General features: G+C 39.1%; 1 protein-coding gene across 1 annotated transcript; it reads left to right on the top strand.

Moving 5' to 3' along the window:
• Positions 1-5277: 5277 nt before the first annotated feature.
• LOC127952106 (monocarboxylate transporter 7) lies at positions 5278-17510 on the top strand. Its single transcript, XM_052550393.1, has 6 exons — positions 5278-5584; positions 9567-9821; positions 11000-11143; positions 12220-12348; positions 12796-13662; positions 14319-17510. The coding sequence occupies exons 2-6, from the start codon at positions 9584-9586 to the stop codon at positions 14573-14575; spliced, it is 1635 nt and encodes a 544-aa protein (XP_052406353.1). The 5' UTR covers positions 5278-5584; positions 9567-9583; the 3' UTR covers positions 14576-17510.
• The last annotated feature ends 1010 nt before the right edge of the window (positions 17511-18520 follow it).

Below are 18520 nucleotides of genomic sequence, written 5' to 3'. Positions count from 1 at the left end.
TTACACAGTAACTCCCAAGACATTGTAAATCAGCATATAATGATCTTATGAACTCTTGGTATGGTGAACTCTAGTGTGTTAAAGCATATTATGATGATAATAATTAATCTCGCTAAGGTATCTGTGAGTAACAATCTTAGGAAAATACATAGAAATAGAAAAATGCAATATAAGCACAAATACGTGGAGCATCAAAGGGTTAATTTACGTACTACATTCTACTTGAGTGTTTCTCAAACAGGAGTTAATAAGACTTGACTTGATCTAATGCCAGAGGGTCCGTATTAAATATCTGAATGGCCTATGCCATAAATATTTGATTTTGACATATGTTTCCTTAAAGAGTAAGATAGGATAATTGATGACGTGGCTGAATATTGGACAAGTCAACTAATGTGACTAGTTTATGACTACTCATAAAAAACTTTGAGATACACCCCATTAATCTGTGGCAACTGTAGATAAGAAACCAGATATAAACAGTGCTGCTTTGTTTTGTGTGCTGAGTGCAACACAAGCACTCTCCATCTAATAATTATGAGATACAATGACGCAAGACATTCTTAGATAACAGCAGGGCTGGACTGGGACAAAAAATAAGCCCTGGACTTCATCCAGACCGGCCCACCATGCATGTAAACATGCGCGCACACACACACACACACGCACACACGCACACTACATGTCTATACATACATTAATCTGGATGTAAAATTACTGATTAGAATGTATTACTATCAAAACCAAGAAAAAAACTATTAAAATAATAAACAAAGAAAATGTAAATTATTTTATCAGGCTTTATTTTAAATATCTAAAGTTCTTAATTTATGTGCTTCTTATTATTCTAATAGACATATTAATGTTTAGGGTACACAATTTCTGCTGTAACTATATTTCATGTGCTGCAACATAACACTTTTTTTTATATTAATTCACACAAATTACCTCAGACCCGTTGGCTGCTTATAGTAGGCCAGTATTAAGACCACTGAACTATAGTAAGCATTATTTATAAAGACCACTGATCTACAATAAAATAAAAGAGTAATTAAGACAAAGAACTTTGTGTAGTGATTTATTTTACATTTTTCATAACATAATCAAAGGCCTTTAAAAAGCCGCAGCATAAATGGCTGCCCACTTCTCCGGGTGTGTGTTCACAGTGTGTGTGTGTGTTCACTGCTGTGTGTGTGCACTTCGGATGGGTTAAATGCAGAGCACAAAGTCTCAGTGTGAGTCACCTACTTGGCTGAATGTCAGGTCACTTTATTCAAATGCAGAGCTCAATGCTAGGGTTCAGAACTTTTCTTGCCCTGCCAAAAATAAATACATAAACAAAGATAAAAATAAAATTGCTATTGTTTTCTTTGTAAATAAGCTGCAATCTCATTTCACAATTGTAATTTCAATACCACAATAAACACTAACTATTAAGTTCAAACATTAATGAAGACAAGTAAACAGTCAGTAATAAAAATGTTTAAAAAAATATCATAAACAGCACCGTTTTCAGGTACAGATATTGCATAATCAAATGTAAAATACTTTAGGTGAAAATATAATAAATATGTACTGTAGTGCACATATTTAGCAAAATACTCCTTTCTTATGGCTATTTTTCTTAGGTCTTTAAAGGGCTTTCTTGAGGTAAATGTAACATTCTGTGAAATAATTGTTCTCCTGCTGTTTTGACTGATAACTGATCGATATTATTTCTGAGGCATATATAAATTCCTGTAAGTTGTACTGTATCTTTAAACAGAAAGTAACAGATGATCGGTTTACTTGAACTGAGGCGCTAAAGCGATCTTTCACGTCATATTTTCTGACACCAAAACGGTATTGTCTGAATTTTGTCATAATATGGACAGAACCTGAGAGCTGAGAATTGTAAATGTAATTTATATAGATCAGTGAATGGTGGCATATTACAGCTGGAATATCCTAACTTTTTGAAACAAAACAATGCAGTAGCCTACGTGTATCATTACATTTCTGTCTCACCTCAGCAGTCAAGTCCCGCCCTGAGGACGTCTTCACTTAGCTAAGTCTTTTGCCTTCCAGCAAATAATTTATTTATCTTGACACATTTGGTGGCATCTGCCTCAAGTGCTTGTTGTTTTCTCTCTCTCAACGTTCGGCCCCTCCTTTACGCTAAGATATTTTATTATTTAACATTTTGAATTTCGTCGCAGTTGTAAAACGGCCGCTTTTCAAGGCTAGAACTTGATTCTGATTGGCCAATGAGCAGTGAACACGTCACGTCTCGCAGCTCGCATCAGCATCATGTGCACGTGTCGTTTTATCTGTCTTTATACTGCTTTTTGTAATGTTTTAAATAAATTATTATGACTAACGTAAAAAAGAGCATCTTGCAGCTTCATGAGAGAGACACGTAAGGCCGGAATTGGACTGTACAAAAATATACTTACGAATATATTTGCGATAAATAATGATTTAAAAACAAAATACTTAACGCACCGGCCCAACCAGACCGCGGCCCACCGGGAATCTCCCGGTAGTCCCGATGGCCAGTACATGCCTGGATAACAGTTAGCTGGTTACTTATAAATGACAGGTTCTCTTTTAAGGCCACCTAGAAAGATAAATGCATAATCTGACCACTGGCAAAGACCTTGGGGATTCAAAAGATAATTGAACTTTTTAGCTGTAAGCAAGCAGAAATGAAAAGAGTTTTGAAAATAAAAGAAACGTTATGATGTAAAAAGAGGAATAAATGTTTCAGATTCTGCACTATTTCTAAGTCGCTATTCAAATCACTAATCAAATTAAATTTGTGAATTATTTGTAGCCTACGGTCAGTGTTCTTCCATCGAAGCTCAAGTTGCTCAATGGATCATCTCAATCACGCTACAGAACATAATTATCAGATTTTACACAAATTTGCCGAGCAAAAATGGGACTTTCTGGAATTTTTCAATTATCCGTTTACTTCAAATGTTGTGCTGATAATATCAGTTTTAATGCATATAAATATGTGTATTTTATTGGATGAAAATCGTCAAATAAAACCACACCGAGCATGTCCCTGAACTTTTCATCTCTCTCTCAAGAAAACAAAACAAAAATAAAACCTGAAGCAGTATTAAAAAGCAGTAAGCTTGTTTTAACTGTGGGTAGTAGCTTTTCAAATAGTTTTGTGGGTTACCCTGCAAACATGTTGTTGCTGGGGCAATGCTGTTTTTTTTGCGGGCACAGTGGGCTAGGGCCACCCCAGACCAAACCCAGACAGGCCCGGTGCAGGCTTGCCCAGGGGAGGCCCACAGCTTTGGGCTCACCACAGGGCAGGCTCTCTGTGAGCAGCCTACACTGTGGGACTGCCCACATTAATCCAGTGATGGCCCAGTTTTGGCCAGACATGAGCCTGTTAGTAAGAATTTTGTTGGCAGTTTTTTTCCTTACCACTAGGGGTGCTTGGGTGTTTTAGGTTTCTTTAAGTAAAGCCATGTGGTAGAGAGCTAGTAATAATAGCAAGCAGCAGTAGCCAACATGGCTTACCTGCTGAACACATTGTGCTGTTTCCTGGTTGGGAAATGTGTCAAATCAAGCCCAGTCTACACAAGTTTTTTTTTGTGTAAAAAAAGTGTAGCTTGCTGAGGTTTTTTTGCAGAGATGGTACATATGTATGGCCTAAATCTGGATTGATGCTAAGAGTTTAAGATATGTATTTTTATGCATTTTAGAAGGTCTCTTTATTTGTGAGGATACCACATCATGCAGTTTAATATGGATCTAAAGTTATTTTCGACTATTTTTGATGGTTCCTGGTTAGGAAGAGTCTGGTGTTTGAGAGCTGTGGCGTGTGTTTTCATTACAAGAGGTTGGATTATTCATTTGCCATCAGCCGTCTTTAGCTATGGACAGTGTTTGGTCACTGATGGATTACAGATAAGACTTTCGCACACATTAACTTTCACATGACGAAATCCTGCAATCTTACATTGTTTTCTTTTTTTTAGGTATGTAGCTGTATTAACCTGAACTGAATGTTTTCTATTTTTTATTTAATAAATCCATTGATTTGAAATCCCTTTGACTACTGTACATTAGTTATGTGGCGTCTGCATCCATTTCAGATGTATAATAACTGTTTTCCCCAAAGACCTAAGTTATAGTAGCTGAGAAGTATTTAAAGTGAAACGGATGTATTGTTATAGATCAAGGGTGCATCCTGTTCCTGCTACCTTGAGTTCAGTTCCAGCTCTGATTAAACAAATCTGTCTGTAATAATCAAGTGCTCCATCAGATCCTAATAAGTTAGTTCAGTTGTTTTTGAACAGGACCAGGTTGGGCACTCCTGTTGTAGATTAATAGTGTGGGCTAAGTGCGGGCTGCCCGTGCAGGAACAGCACTAAGGGGCCGATGTTTTGCCAGTGAGTAAAATCTCAGAGGCCCTGTGCTGTCAGTCTGCTATGGGCCCTTAGGATAGTAAAGACCCAGTACAGTTGTGTTTGCAGGGTACAGATACAGCTATTCATGAATTAAGAAAGCAAGGTTTGCACACCTAAGAGTTACTAAATGTTGATTTTCAGTCTGTAATTACAAGGTGTCATTAAATGCGTGCTGAGTCTTTATGAGACACCTCGTGCTGGACAGAACTGGAATAAACCAGTTTTACCCTGCTGGCTCACGACAGAGACACTGCAGTGATCCTCACAAGATGTTTCACTTTGGTGTGTACAAAATGACTGCTATTCGATAACTAAACTATTCATGAAATATGTGTATTTCCACAGAACACAGAAGGCTAGTTGCGGTTAAATGTAATCAAGTTCATTAGGATATGATAAGCTTATTTGCGTTTTTTAAATAAATAAATAATATTTTTCATTGTGTTATGTTTGTATTTTGTTAGCTGTATTTTTATTTATTATTATTATTATTATTATTATTATTATTATTATTATTATTATTATTATTATTATTATTATTATTAATAATAATAATAATAATAATCAGAACATCCCAACTTCCGTTTGATTGATAATAATTGGAATGCAGTAGATGCAATTTCAGAGTTCAGATGCAAAAGCCTCTAAGTGCCATCTGAAATTTTCATCTAAAATTAGGATTTTTATTAAGATCCAATGCATATTTATATATATATAAAGATTTATCTGTTTTTGAGTTCAAACGATTTGTGTGATTTTTCTCCCCCTGTGTAAACCATACAGTATGTCTGTGTAAACACAGACAGGTGAGATTTGAGCTCAGTTCCCAGCGCGCTCCCGACTCTCTGGTATACTGCTATCGCGGGCGCGCGCCTGAAGACCGGCTCCAGCCGGTATAAAATCTGCCAAGCTTAAGAAAGGGGAAACAGACTGAGAGCTGTTAGATAGTACTTGATTCAATTATAATTTCAGTGTTTCTGAATTGCTAATGAAGTCACCCATAAGCTAGAATCGTTATATTTGAGCGGAGTGATTGTAACTCTTTCGCCCGATGCTCAGAGCGATGTTCTCCACTGAACACTTCAGCTGAGGAGCCGGCTAACGTTAGCTCGCGTGCGCTTTGTTTTCTTTCAAAATTCCGAGTTCTCCTCAGTTTCTTCAACGTCTCGGTAAGTTAAAACGATTTACACCTAAACTATATTGTATTTGTGTATTTGTGGCGCACATGACGGCGACATGAAGGTTTAGGCATTAATATATATATATATATATATATATATATATATATATATATATATATATATATATATATATATATAATGTAAAAAAAGAACGGGGTAACGTATGTGATTAAGTTAACTCTTTGGAGTAATCTGAGTGTTTTCACAGACAGTATTGCGCGTCGCTGGAGTAATTGAGCACGATGTTCTGCTGCACTGCGTCTGAGGACAGAGATGCCTGATAAAGTTATTATACCGCTTGTGTCTAAATAGTTAAAACAGTCCACGTCTTGAGAAGTTTATTAGTGTATATAGACACTAGCTTTACTATCTTATACATTACAATATGTATTAATGCAACTATACATTAAGAGTTCCATTTGAAATTTTCTGCTAAAGTGAGCATTTTTCTCAGGCTTCTTCCTATGTGTAAGTTCAGTCATTTCAGTGTAATGGCAATAAATACGTTATTTTTATTGCCATTAAAGTGAAATGACTAAACATGAACATAGGCAAAGACTGTAGAATACATCTTGGTTATGTATGTAACCTTGGTTCCCTGAATAGGGAATGAGGTGCTGTGATGATGTCATCGTTTTGGGAACACCTCCAGTGTGACGAATGTCTGAAGCCCTTATACCATCACGACAATTTATTGGCCAATAGCGCTTAGCACCGCCCCGAGCATACGTACGTATGCTCATATATGCGTGCTGTGTGCTATTTCATCAGATTTTACACTATGACGAAGGAAGAGCTATCGAAAAGTACGGAACAGCCAGCATCGCAGCATTTCGTTCCCTATTCAGGGAACCGAGGTTACATACATAACCGAGATGTTCCCTTTCATAGGTTCACTTCAATGCTGCGATGATGTCATCGCTTTTGGAACGATATACCATAATGCTTGACGTACCTAAGATAGCTGGAGGACCAATGAAAGAGTCTGCTCAAGCAGAAGAGACCCGGGAGCTAAGAGCCATCCTCACAATCATACAAGTAGAAATTGATGAAAGTGTTAGGAGAGGACTAACCTGCCACAACACTGACATCTCCCATCAAAAGCTCCTAAAAGAGAGTCTGAGAAGAAGCCATTGCTCTCGTTAAAAGAGCACGCACCTTAGAGGCAAAGTCACACCACGCACCTCATAGGCTAAAGATATAGTACTATCTGACCTCGCATAGCAAGGGAAAAGAACTCCAACCACTTGCTGAGAGTGAACAGTGTCAAAGCAGCCTTAGGATATACTAGGCCTAAGAAGCAGTAAGACTTAACCAACCTTTGAGAAAAGTCCACACAAGAGGAGCTGACCGAGCCTGCAGATCCTCATTCCTCTAATAGAGAATATGTGATTTCAAAGTTTTCTGACAGACTAAAATGGCTCAAATGGATGGCCTGCCAGGCCTTCCAACCGAAATAAGTTCCAAAAAGGATCTGTGCTGGGTGGAAAGGCCTAAGCTGTATCGTCCCTGCATAAATGGGAAACCAGAGGGTGACATCCCTCTGAAACACCTCTATGGGTAATGCCCAGCAGATATTGCAGCCATATAAACCTGTGGCAGGTCCCTACAGGGTAATGGACTGGTTCCAGATTGTGTCCGCTTAAGGGCATACAGCGCCATGTACGAGTGGGCCAAAACAGTACCACCAAAAACAGATGTTCACTCTGACCAACCTTACTCTGAACAGAATCATTTGGAAGCAAACAGGTAGACGGGAAGGCATAAGACATAAGACTCTTGGCTAGAGCATCCACACCCAGAGGCGACAGAGGACACAAGGAAACCAGAGCGGGCAATGCGCATGCTCGAAGAAAACAATCCACTTCTGCTCGGCCGAACCTCTGCCATATGAGACTCACCCAGCTGAGGGTGCAATCTCCATTCTCCAGCCTTCAACTTAGCCTCAAGAGTAAGTCCACTCCAGAGTTCAGGGGACCTGGGACATGAACTGCTCTGATCGACAGGAAAATGGTCTGAGTCTAAAGAAGAACAAGTCTCACTAACCTGATAGGGGGCGAGAGCGTTATCCTCTCTGACCAATGTATGAGACCACAACATGGCTATGGTCTCATACAGTCCTTGACCTAATGTGAAAGCCACTCAATTGGCGTTCAATGCCAGTTCAATGGAATAATAAAATATTGGCAAGCTTCATTCAAAAAGCAAACCTGAGGAACTTCCTGTGTTTCTTGACGATCTGGATGCAGAAGTACGCATCCTTAGACTGATGGTCACAAACCAATCTCCGGTTCAGATAGAGACAGGATGAACATCTGTGTTTGCGTCTTGACAATGTAAATCCAATCAACCCAAATAAGATGGATGGTATAACCATACGACAGCCTGATCCTCCCTCATTAGGCCCCGAGACAACTGAGTTTCGGGTAAAACCTCTGAATCAGGAATGGATACTAAATTAGACATGCCAGCACCAACCACAGAGTTGGGACTTGGATGTCAACACAGGCCCTGCACCAATGTCTTTAGGGCTATCCTTTCCATCTTCAAGCTAAAGTGCGGAGAACAGTAAAATCAGTCCAAAACGCAATATGCGGCAGAATAGCTGATGAAGGAAAACTTGTAGGTTGCCCATATTTATACACAATTCCAGCTCAATGCAACAGCGGAGCTGAAAAGAACAGAGTAATTAATCATGCAAACCACTGCTTGGTAGCATGAAGCACCCAACAAGTGCTCAATAATGTAGGCTGTAGTACATCATTTGACCATTCATGTGAAGCGAGTGTTGGTAGCAAAAGCGTCGCATCAATCACATGAAGTAGGCTGACCATGGTGAGCATTATTGCTTGCCCTAAAGATACTCTTACACGTGAACTCATTCACAATGTAGCTCAGCTCAGTGCAACTCAGTTGGGATGAGAAAAATAATGATTAGGCCAGTTATGCAAATAGAGTTAGTAGCCTGAAGTGCCGAAAACCATGTTCCACAACAAATGTATGTTGCAAAACTCCATAGATTCAGCTCAAAGCACAGAGTCCACTATTTGTTCCAGCTTAAACAGCAGTGGAGCTGAATAATTATTATTAGGTGGACAGTCTAGTGTTTGGTAACATGAAGTGCCAAAAACCAAAGCGCACTGCAAATGTTAGCTGTGGAGTCCATGATAAAAACATTAACTAATGCAGTGCAGGAGTAGAGACAAGAAAAACACTGCTCACTCTGCAGTCTGCGGTCTTGTTTAGGGATCTGTGAATTTGTGCATACAGACATCTGACTGCTGAGTGGTGATTGTGTTTTTCAGCAATAGTGTGCAATCCTTAGTTTACAGAGAAATGAAGGTCAGGGGAAAATCTGTAGAAGCAAAAATCTTCATACAAGTTCTTTGTGCATTTTTATTTTTTTCTACTTGTAAATTTGCACTTTTTTGTTAGAAAATGTTTATTAACTATTTATTTAGGTTTTTAAGGTATCTGATATTTTGATACTTCATTTCCATGATCTAAAATGTTAGTAAAAATGTAAAAAGAAAAATTTTCATTTGTAAGTGTGTAGGCCCTATGGCATGGTTATGCTGTAACATTATGATTATACTGTATATTCAGTGAACATTTAAAATGGTCTTTAAAATGACAATAATATCACTTATACCAATTATTGCAGGGGCAATATATCGCACAACAAAGAATTGTTATTGTGAGAGGCCTATGTGTGTGTGTGAAAGTTTGAAAGTGTTGCTTGGCTCTGGCACTCCCATTTTTCTCTGATATCTTAGCAGTGGTTACATAAGTGTTTTATGCAAACTTAGTTTTAGCACCTTGAAAGGTAAAATAATCCAACAGACAAAACCGATTAAAGGCTTGCAAACAAACCCAGCTGTTGAGTTGACAAGGGCACACCATCAAAGCCGCTGTGGAAATTATATCATACCTAAAACGGTCTGAACTGTAACTTTGCTTACATTTACAGAAACGCCAGTGTGCGTCATGACAGGAATAATGTCTGCCCTGAAGGGCTGCACGAGCCCCAATGTGTACGACGAGGTGCCAGACGGAGGCTGGGGTTGGCTGGTGGCTGTCGCCTTCTTCTTCGTGGAGGTTTTCACCTATGGCATCATCAAGATTTTTGGGATCTTCCTCGTGGACCTCATGACAGACTTTAATGAAACCAACAGCAGAGTGTCTTGGGTCGTCTCCATCTGTGTCTTTGTCATGGCCTTCACAGGTAACTCAGTCTAGACTGTTTAAAGATACAATACGATAGTACTAGGTGTACCTCACCGTGTTTACACAAAACAAATGGTGTTTGCACAAGAGAAAAATACTGTATGGTACAGCAGAAAGATGTTGTCTTGTGAATGTCTTTGTGGGTTACTTCACTTTTGCAAACCTAAATCCATTTTTAATTACTGGCTTTTGCTTTTCCTATCATAGAGGCATCTGTAAAAGCCATTGTGTGCTATTTTTAAGTTTGCTCCATCATGATCAATGCAGGTTTTAATCTGCAGCGACCGCAACTTTAAAGCTACACCAAACACACAACTCCGTTTTAGTTCAGGGAAGTTGAGGGGAAAAATAGGTCATTATAAAAAGACCGGGCATATCCCAAAAGGCGGGGCGGGTGCAAAGTATCAAATAAAGAAACAAGCTGTGTCATCAGATCTCTCATTTCCATGTAATTCTCTCAAGCCTCAAAGGGGTAGTTGAACCAATAAACGTGACATTTCTGGCTTCATTTTCTCACCCTCATGTTATTTCACAAGAGGATATTTTGAGAAACATCTTTTTTGGTCCATTCAGTCAAAGTCAATGGACACCAAAAATAGTTTGGTTACCAACTTTCTTCAGAATATCTTCTTTTTAATGTTTCACAAATGAAATAATGTTGAGAGCTGGGTCCACTATCCCTTTAAATAATGCACAAAAAGATACTGAGTTCCTTCGGTGTGAACCTATCAAACTGATTCTGTCTCCCCAGCTCATCTTTTCATATTGGTTTTTGTGCAGAGAGCGAGCAATGCCCCATTTAGTGCATGTACTGAACTGTGCTGTGTAAGGACTGCCGGCTGACTGGAGATTCACTCACTTTACCCAGTGACCATTACATGACTCAGTGGAAGGATTCACATTTTTCCAGCTAAGAGGGCTTCAAAGGATCATACGTGTTCAAACAGCGGCAGTCACTCAGATGACTCAGATTGAAAGTGACTAGTCCAAGCAAAACTTGCTAGTGATTCTGTCTTCATGCCTTTGCTGCAAAAATGAACCCACCATTAATAGATAGTTTAGGACAGTTTTGAGAAGGAAGTGCATGGATTCACTGTGTCTGTATCTGAATTTGAGCTGTAAGACTGTCTTGAGTGTTATTGGAAGTGTTTATGATTGGCACCTTCTTTCCCACAGCTCCTCTCTCCACGCTGATGAGTAACCGTTTTGGCTATCGGCCTGTTGTCATGCTCGGTGGACTCCTGATCAGCCTGGGTACAATTACAACAGCCCTTACTAACTCCATCATTGAGATGTACATTACCATGGGAATGGTTGCAGGTAAATCCAGCTCGAGTGTGGCTTTATATTTGGGATGCATGTTTTGTCCCGTATAATCAAATATGTTCGGTAAATGATTGGGTTTTTTTGTTGTTGCAAGCGCAGTGTGTAACTGAAAACATTTTTCCTCAGTGTGGTGTGGCATGATATTGTGAAAACTGATTAATATTTAATTTTTATATTAAAGATGGAACCGATTTTCTTTACATAGCATTTGCAAAGTAACAATCTTCAATTCTGTGTAAAACTGTTAGTTAGCTCTTAGTCATGTCATGAATTCTGTCATTTCCTATGTTTATTTTATTTTCTGTTTCATTTCTTGATTATTTTCCCTAGTAAGAATGATGTTCTCGTCTATTCACTTACTTTTTTTAAAGACAGAGAGGGAATTCAAGCAGTGCTGTGACTGGTGTATGATTGTCAGCATCACTAAACCTGATTCTTGACAGCTTTAGTAACACACCCCCTTCCAAAACAAGATGAACGTATCATAGTGTTTTTGGGTGGAGTGTTTTCATGTGTTGACGATACTGCCGTCCGATATAAACAGACACTAATTTGTTAAAATATATCTCATAATGCGCATTCTAAATACCTTAATATAACACAATATGTTTGAAGATTTAATTTGTATTAAATAATCTATTCACACTCACGCAGTCCAATCCACATACGGGGAATCCCTTTTTCATTTATTTTTCATGTAAAAAAAAAAAGATTTTTAAAAAATGTATAAATGCTCTCAATTGCTCAGTTTTGAATTGACTCTCAGTGTGACCACGTAATCATTTTGTTTTTCAGATTTCTCAAAAGATGCACTGCTAGCTTTCCCCAAATATCAAACACTCGCTCCCCACCATCATTAGTTGATCCTAACCTCGCCGATCTTTGTTTCTCCTTGTCTCTTTCTTGTCTCTTTTAAATACAGTTTTCTTTCAGCTCTTTGTCCAGTTTGTGCTCCGGAAGAGAGCGGCCTGGTTCTTGGTGTGCTTTGAGCCCGGCCCCTCAGACTGACCTGAGCCCCTTGTGTTGAAGGGACCAGTGGCTGTCATCTCCCTCTTTGCATTTATTTACAGGCCTGGGCTACTGCCTTACCTTCCTGCCTACAGTTACGATCTTGTCGCAGTACTTCAGCAAGCGCCGTTCCCTCGTCACATCCATTGCCTCCACAGGAGAATGCTTCTCGCTGCTAGCACTTGCACCAGGTACGATCATTAAAGCTGTGCAATCTGGATACTTCAAGTCAAATGGAAATTGCATCATTTACTCACCCTCAAGTCATTCATTCTTTTGCAATGCATAGCACAAGACATACTTTGAAAAATGGTCCGTTTTTATCCCAAACCATATTGAACCCCATTGACTTTCATTGAAACAAAAACACTGGGCTCTTTTGAGCTCCACAGATTAAAGACAGTCATACGGGTTTGAAACAACATGGGGCTGATCACATGATTTATTATCTTTTAACACACAGACAGACTTGTTTTGAATGTTATATATTAGCTAATCATGTACATAACATGATAAATGTTTCTTTGGAACTCATAGGCCTAAAAGACTATTATTTTTCACAGGAAGCCTACTGTTTTTTCAGACATGTTGTAAAACTGGTCTTTCCGTAAGTCTTTTCATTTGAATTCCCGTTGCAGCTATGAACGCGCTGAAGGAGCAGATCGGCTGGCGTAACTGCTTGATCGTGATTGGGGTTATGCAGGCCTCAATTATTGTCTGTGGGGCTCTGCTAAAGCCAATAGTCATTAAACCCAAACCCACCACCCCAGAGGGCTCCACATCCCCCCTTAAAGAACCTGAATCCAAATATGACCAGGAGAATGAACTCACCCGTACATCTCTCGGCTCTGTGGACTCAGGGGTCCAGTCCGTCACCTCTTCCCAGATCAACCTGTCCGAGGGCCAGGAATCTACAGAAAAGGAGAAAAAAACACTTAAGGAAAAGGAGGAAGAAGAAAACAAGCAACCAATGCTGCCTGAGACCCCAATCAAACAGGAACTAGAAGACTCGAGCGCCTCTAGGCCCAAGTTGTTGGACTTCTCTGTGCTCAGAGACGCCAGTTTCAACTGCTACGCACTGTTTGGCCTGTTCGCCACGCTGGGCTTCTTCGCTCCGCAGCTCTACATCATTGAGCTGAGCGTGAGCCGAGGAGTGTCACGTGACAGCGCCACCTACATGCTCTCGGCCATGGCCGTGGCTGAGATTCTAGGTCGTCTGTCCATGGGTTGGGCGCTCAATCGCAGGCCTATCCGCAAAATCTACATCCTGCTGATTTGCACGGTGCTGCTGTGTCCGGTGCTGGTCGCCTTCACCTTTGTCACTGAGTTCTGGGGCCTCATGTCCTGCTCCTGTTTCTATGGCTTCCTGCTGGGCACCGTGGCCTCCAGTCACATCCCAATGCTGGCTGAAGATGACGTGATCGGCATTCAGAGAATGTCATCGGCTGTTGGCGTCTATGTCTGTATCCAGAGCTTTGCAGGACTGGCCGGGCCACCTTTAGGAGGTAAAAGCAGCCTCTGTAAACCAATGCGGTTACAAGCCACTTTGAACACCTCAGCAGAGGAACCGGCTACAACAGGGGTTTTTAAAAGACATTCAACAATGTTGTGAAGGACCCCTTTACTAAAATACAAAAGCAGCTATGTATCTTAATGCATAAAAAGCCATTTATATTGCGTGAGAGAAATTTCAAAAAATCCCACAAAGAAATATTATTCAATTACATTTTAATTACGTATATAATTCATATTATTATGAGAAAAATATTCAATTTAAAAAAACGACCAAACATCATCAAATTTGATTAAATTATTACCTTTTATAATTACATGTTAATTAGACAACAAATTACATTTTTTACATTGTCAGTGTGGTCAATGTTAGACCAGTCTTTAGAAATGCATCAACATTAAGTGAATGTAAACAACAACAAAAAAATCTCGTTATATTTCATCAATATCTTAAGTTCATCTTAACTTTGATAGCACTAAAAATTAATTTTGCAAGCTTGTTTTCTTTCAAATGTGGCCCCCGTGAATCTGGACAATGATTTGAAATACACGAATAAACCATTCATGCTTCTTCCTCCAGAAATAGTTATAAACCTATACATTTGCCTCCCACAGATTTATAGAGGTCATCTTGTGTTTTTTGTTTCAGGTTTTCTGGTAGACAGGACTGACAATTACGGATCAGCCTTTTACTCCTGCGCAGCTGGGATGGGAGTCGGGGCTCTGTTTCTTGGACTGGTGCGTCCTGCCAAAACTGGCCTTTGCCTTTGGAGGAGGAGAAATGGCCAGCAAACAACAGACGGAAACTCCAGCTCACAGGGTAGGGATGAAGGCCCTGCTGACTTTGTAGAAATGGACATGGAGATCGACAACAGTCCTGCAAAGAGCAAACCTTGGCCAGTGTGAATACTGCCTCGCCTCAAGAGTAAACACACTCAATCCTTCACTTGAATCATCATCCCAAAGGCTGCCATACACAAACCCTGTGCAAACAGGTTAAAAATAGAACTTTACATCAATTAAAGAAGAGTTTGATCACTCTTCATTGCACTTTTTTGCTGACCACCCAATCATAATCCCCAAAAAACGTTTACATTCCTTGTGTCTATTTATTGAAAAGAATCAAGTTTTGAGGTTTCTTTCCGGTCATAGTGTGCACCGCCTACTAGTCTCTACAGATAAACACACTTTTAGAGAGGAAAAGAATTAAACCATTAAGCATTCAGTGCTATTCCTCTCGTTTACCAAAGTCTTAGCGTGAAATGCAACTTTGCTCTTTATTTCATTGTTATATTGTGAACAAACCATCATACTACTTTGACCACTTCTGGCTTTAACATCTAAAAAAGAAACCTCAGGCTGTTTTGCTGCTTACAGTACGGCCATGATGCATATGTATATTAGGTTAGGTGGCATTCAGAATTGAAGGTGAGACAGGTACAGAGCTGTCTTGTGTTTCAGGTTTATATGTCATTTGCTTGTCTACAGATAACGGGTCTGTGTTCAATGGTTTAATATTTAACTAGTATTGCTGTTGCAAATGGAAACTAAGGTGGCAACATCTCAGCTTAGATACTAACGTGGCTCTGATGATAAAGCAGGACTTGGACCACTCGGTCTTCCATAAAGAGTAACCCATCGTCAGTCAGAACTGAATGAAGGATTACTTCTGCTGACCCAACAATTCCTGCTCAGAGATGTAGAAACACCTTCTAGAGTTTCTTATGAAAAATGATGGCTATAGAATGTCATGTTAATCGCTGTAAGTTGAAGTGCACCATCTGTGCCTTGTCAGAGAATTCTGCAGAATGATGAAGAGCGTTTGACTTGAAACGGGAAGCTTAAAGGGGCCATTCATTTTAAAACAAGATACGCGCTTATTTTTTAAAAATGTCAAAGATGTCGGTCAATTGCACGTTGACTTAAAAAAAAAACTGAGATTTGGCTTCGACCAATGGAAAAGAATGTGTAAACCACGAGTCTGAAATTCTGTTTGATTAACTGTATACGGACCAAGTCTCCACTTCTTTAAAAACAACTGTATGTGAGTTTTTTTTAACCTTTAAATATAAGTTTTAAGATGATTCTGAAGGTACACTGACTTTTAATAAGGCAAATGTCCTCTGTGCACCCCCAACGTCTGTTCTGAGTGTCTGTATGTTTGGTGCGCAGTTACGATTCTGCAAAAAGGGCAGAACAGCAAGGGCAGCAACAAATGCACATGGTATTACTACAGTGATATGTGCACAATAGTGAATTGCTCTCAGCTGTAGGGGGTTCCAAAATCGCAATTAAAAAAAAAACTAAAATGACAGTAGCTTTCAATGATCTAGAGGCCCGTAAAAAGTGGCACAATTGAACATGTTCCGTGAGAACCAGTCCTGAAAATAATACACTGAATGAGCATCTTGACTAGTATTTTTTTATGTGTTATTCACTACACAAATGACAGAAGAATGGGTAATTTGATGGAGAGAAATGACAGTATATGAGTACTAGAGTTAGTTTAAAGGGGTCATATGACGTTGTTAAAAAGAAAATTATTTTTTGTATGTGGTGTAATGAAATGTGTTTATGCGGTTTTTGGTAAAAAACATTATTTTCCACATACTGTATATTATTAATACTCCTCTATGCCCCGCCTTCTGAAACACGTAGATTTTTTACAAAGCTCATCGGTCTGAAAAGTGAGGTGTGCTCTGATTGGCCAGCTATCCAGTGCGTTATGATTGGCTGAATACTTCAAGCGTGTGATGGAAATGTTATGCCCTTCACCATACTGTGATGACGTGTCCCAGTCAGAACACCGGCGTGACAAGACTATAACAAAACCCATGACAAACAAGGCATTTGTTGCATCCAGTGGGGACATAATTAATGACTTATACTCTTTTTTACGCATTGCGCTGCATCACACCACGTAAACATAACAAAATATCTGCATTTGTGATCGGAGAAACAACTAACAACAAGTGCTACTCTACACTGCTCAAAACTCACGTTTGAATCATAAGGGGCAAATTCTTTAAATATGTAAACGTACTTACAGACAGCCAGTCAGAACAAGCCAGCATTGTGGTCTACTCTCCCAGGATCAGGAAACAGTCGTCCATAAAATGTGCTGCACACATCTGAATATTTGGACTGCACTGTTCTGAACGGTGTTGTAAATACAACTTAACCACTGATTTATAGTCGTGTCCTTTTTTGGAAGACCAAACAAAGTAGTTTCGCTTTCACAATGAGACACACAGCGTCTCCACAATATACTACAGCGAGAATCAAAGTTACGCCTTCTTTCTTTGCGTTAACATTTGGGCGGTGTTGTGCAAATGTTCCCACACAGTGACGTGGGGGCGAGTTTAAAAGAGGTGTTTTAGAAGGACGTGGATGAGTCTGAACTTTTATAAAGAATCTGGATTTGAGACTTTAGTCTTTCCAACATTACAGATCTTCTTTATGCACCAAGAGCTTGTAACGCTCCAAAGAGAAAGGACATTTTTAAATCTCATCATATGACCCCTTTAAAATGAAAAAAAGAATGAAATGCATTGTAGCACCATGTACTGCAGGAGTCTGTAGGTAAAACCCATTAAAGCACTTACCTAATGACTTGAAACCTTATGTACCTCGTATGTCCTGTAAACTCTTTTAATTGGTCATACAGTGTGTTTGGGTTGTGTACTTTTGATGAGAAGACATTGTGTGTGTCCTTTTAATTTTTAATTTCTTTTTTTAATGTAATGCAGACTTCTGACTGAGGTCCTGCACTTCTGTTCTGAATATTGCAATTACAGTACATGTTCAGTGTAGAATAAAAGCAATGATTTTTATAACCAAATCCTGTCAACCTTGGTCATCATTTGATACTACACAGGTTCATCCTCATTGGGGAACCGCACATAAGCAGATCATATTGTAGTGGCCTGTAATATGAAGTAGTCACATGATCACATTACTGTGCCGCAGCAGTGTCCCTCTGCAGAAGAGAAGCACAGCTCATGCAGCTAAACTCTGTGGAGACAGCAGTCTGGTATCTTAGGAGTGTGAAGTGCCCTAAAAATGCCTTTCCTTTGTGCACATCATTTTTTGCTGAATCATCCATGACACTAAATTATAATTATAATCACAGTTGTTCACACGGTTCCTTAAAGAACATTTTAGATTTAATATAAATCAAGCATAGTTTATAAAACTCTTTTTAAGAACAGTATTTTGTCTTTTTTTTGTCATCTATATTACAATTGAGCAATTCAGAAATTAAATGTTTCAATGTTTAAGCATATAAGCAACAGTTTGGACAGGACCCTCTTGTATTCTGACAGGACAATGCCTCGGTGTATAAGGCAAGGTTCAAAAAGAAATGATTAATTTCGTTTTTAACCCCGCCTTATACACAGAAGCATTGACATGTTAAAATAGGGTCCTCTCCAAACTGTTGCAATAAAATTAGCACACAATTCCATAGAACTTAATTATGTTTTAACATCAGGATGAGTACTTTATGTTCTTTTGGAAATTTGTACCAAATTATTCCAACCGGTTCACTAGTAGGGGGTGTCCCAATACTTGTGCATATAGCATATATCAAACATCACCTCCCTTTTTAAAATCAGTTTTTTTTAACACCCATGAAGTTAAACGCAAATAAAATGAATAATGCATCATTTTAAAATATTATTTGGAATCTTTTAAGGTTGTCATATAAATGAGAAAAATGGGATAAATGTGGTGTAACACTACAGCCTAGTGTTCACAAAACAGAATTGGGCTTTCATTGATTCGTTTTAAAGAAATATTTGTTGAAACTAAAACAAGTTATAGTGATTCCAAAAAAAAAAAAAACGACAG

This window comes from Carassius gibelio, chromosome B3 (assembly GCF_023724105.1).
Source record: "Carassius gibelio isolate Cgi1373 ecotype wild population from Czech Republic chromosome B3, carGib1.2-hapl.c, whole genome shotgun sequence".
Lineage (NCBI taxonomy): Eukaryota > Metazoa > Chordata > Actinopteri > Cypriniformes > Cyprinidae > Carassius > Carassius gibelio.
The sequence above is the reverse complement of the archived record's forward strand: the minus strand, read 5'-3'. Positions and strand labels throughout refer to the sequence as shown.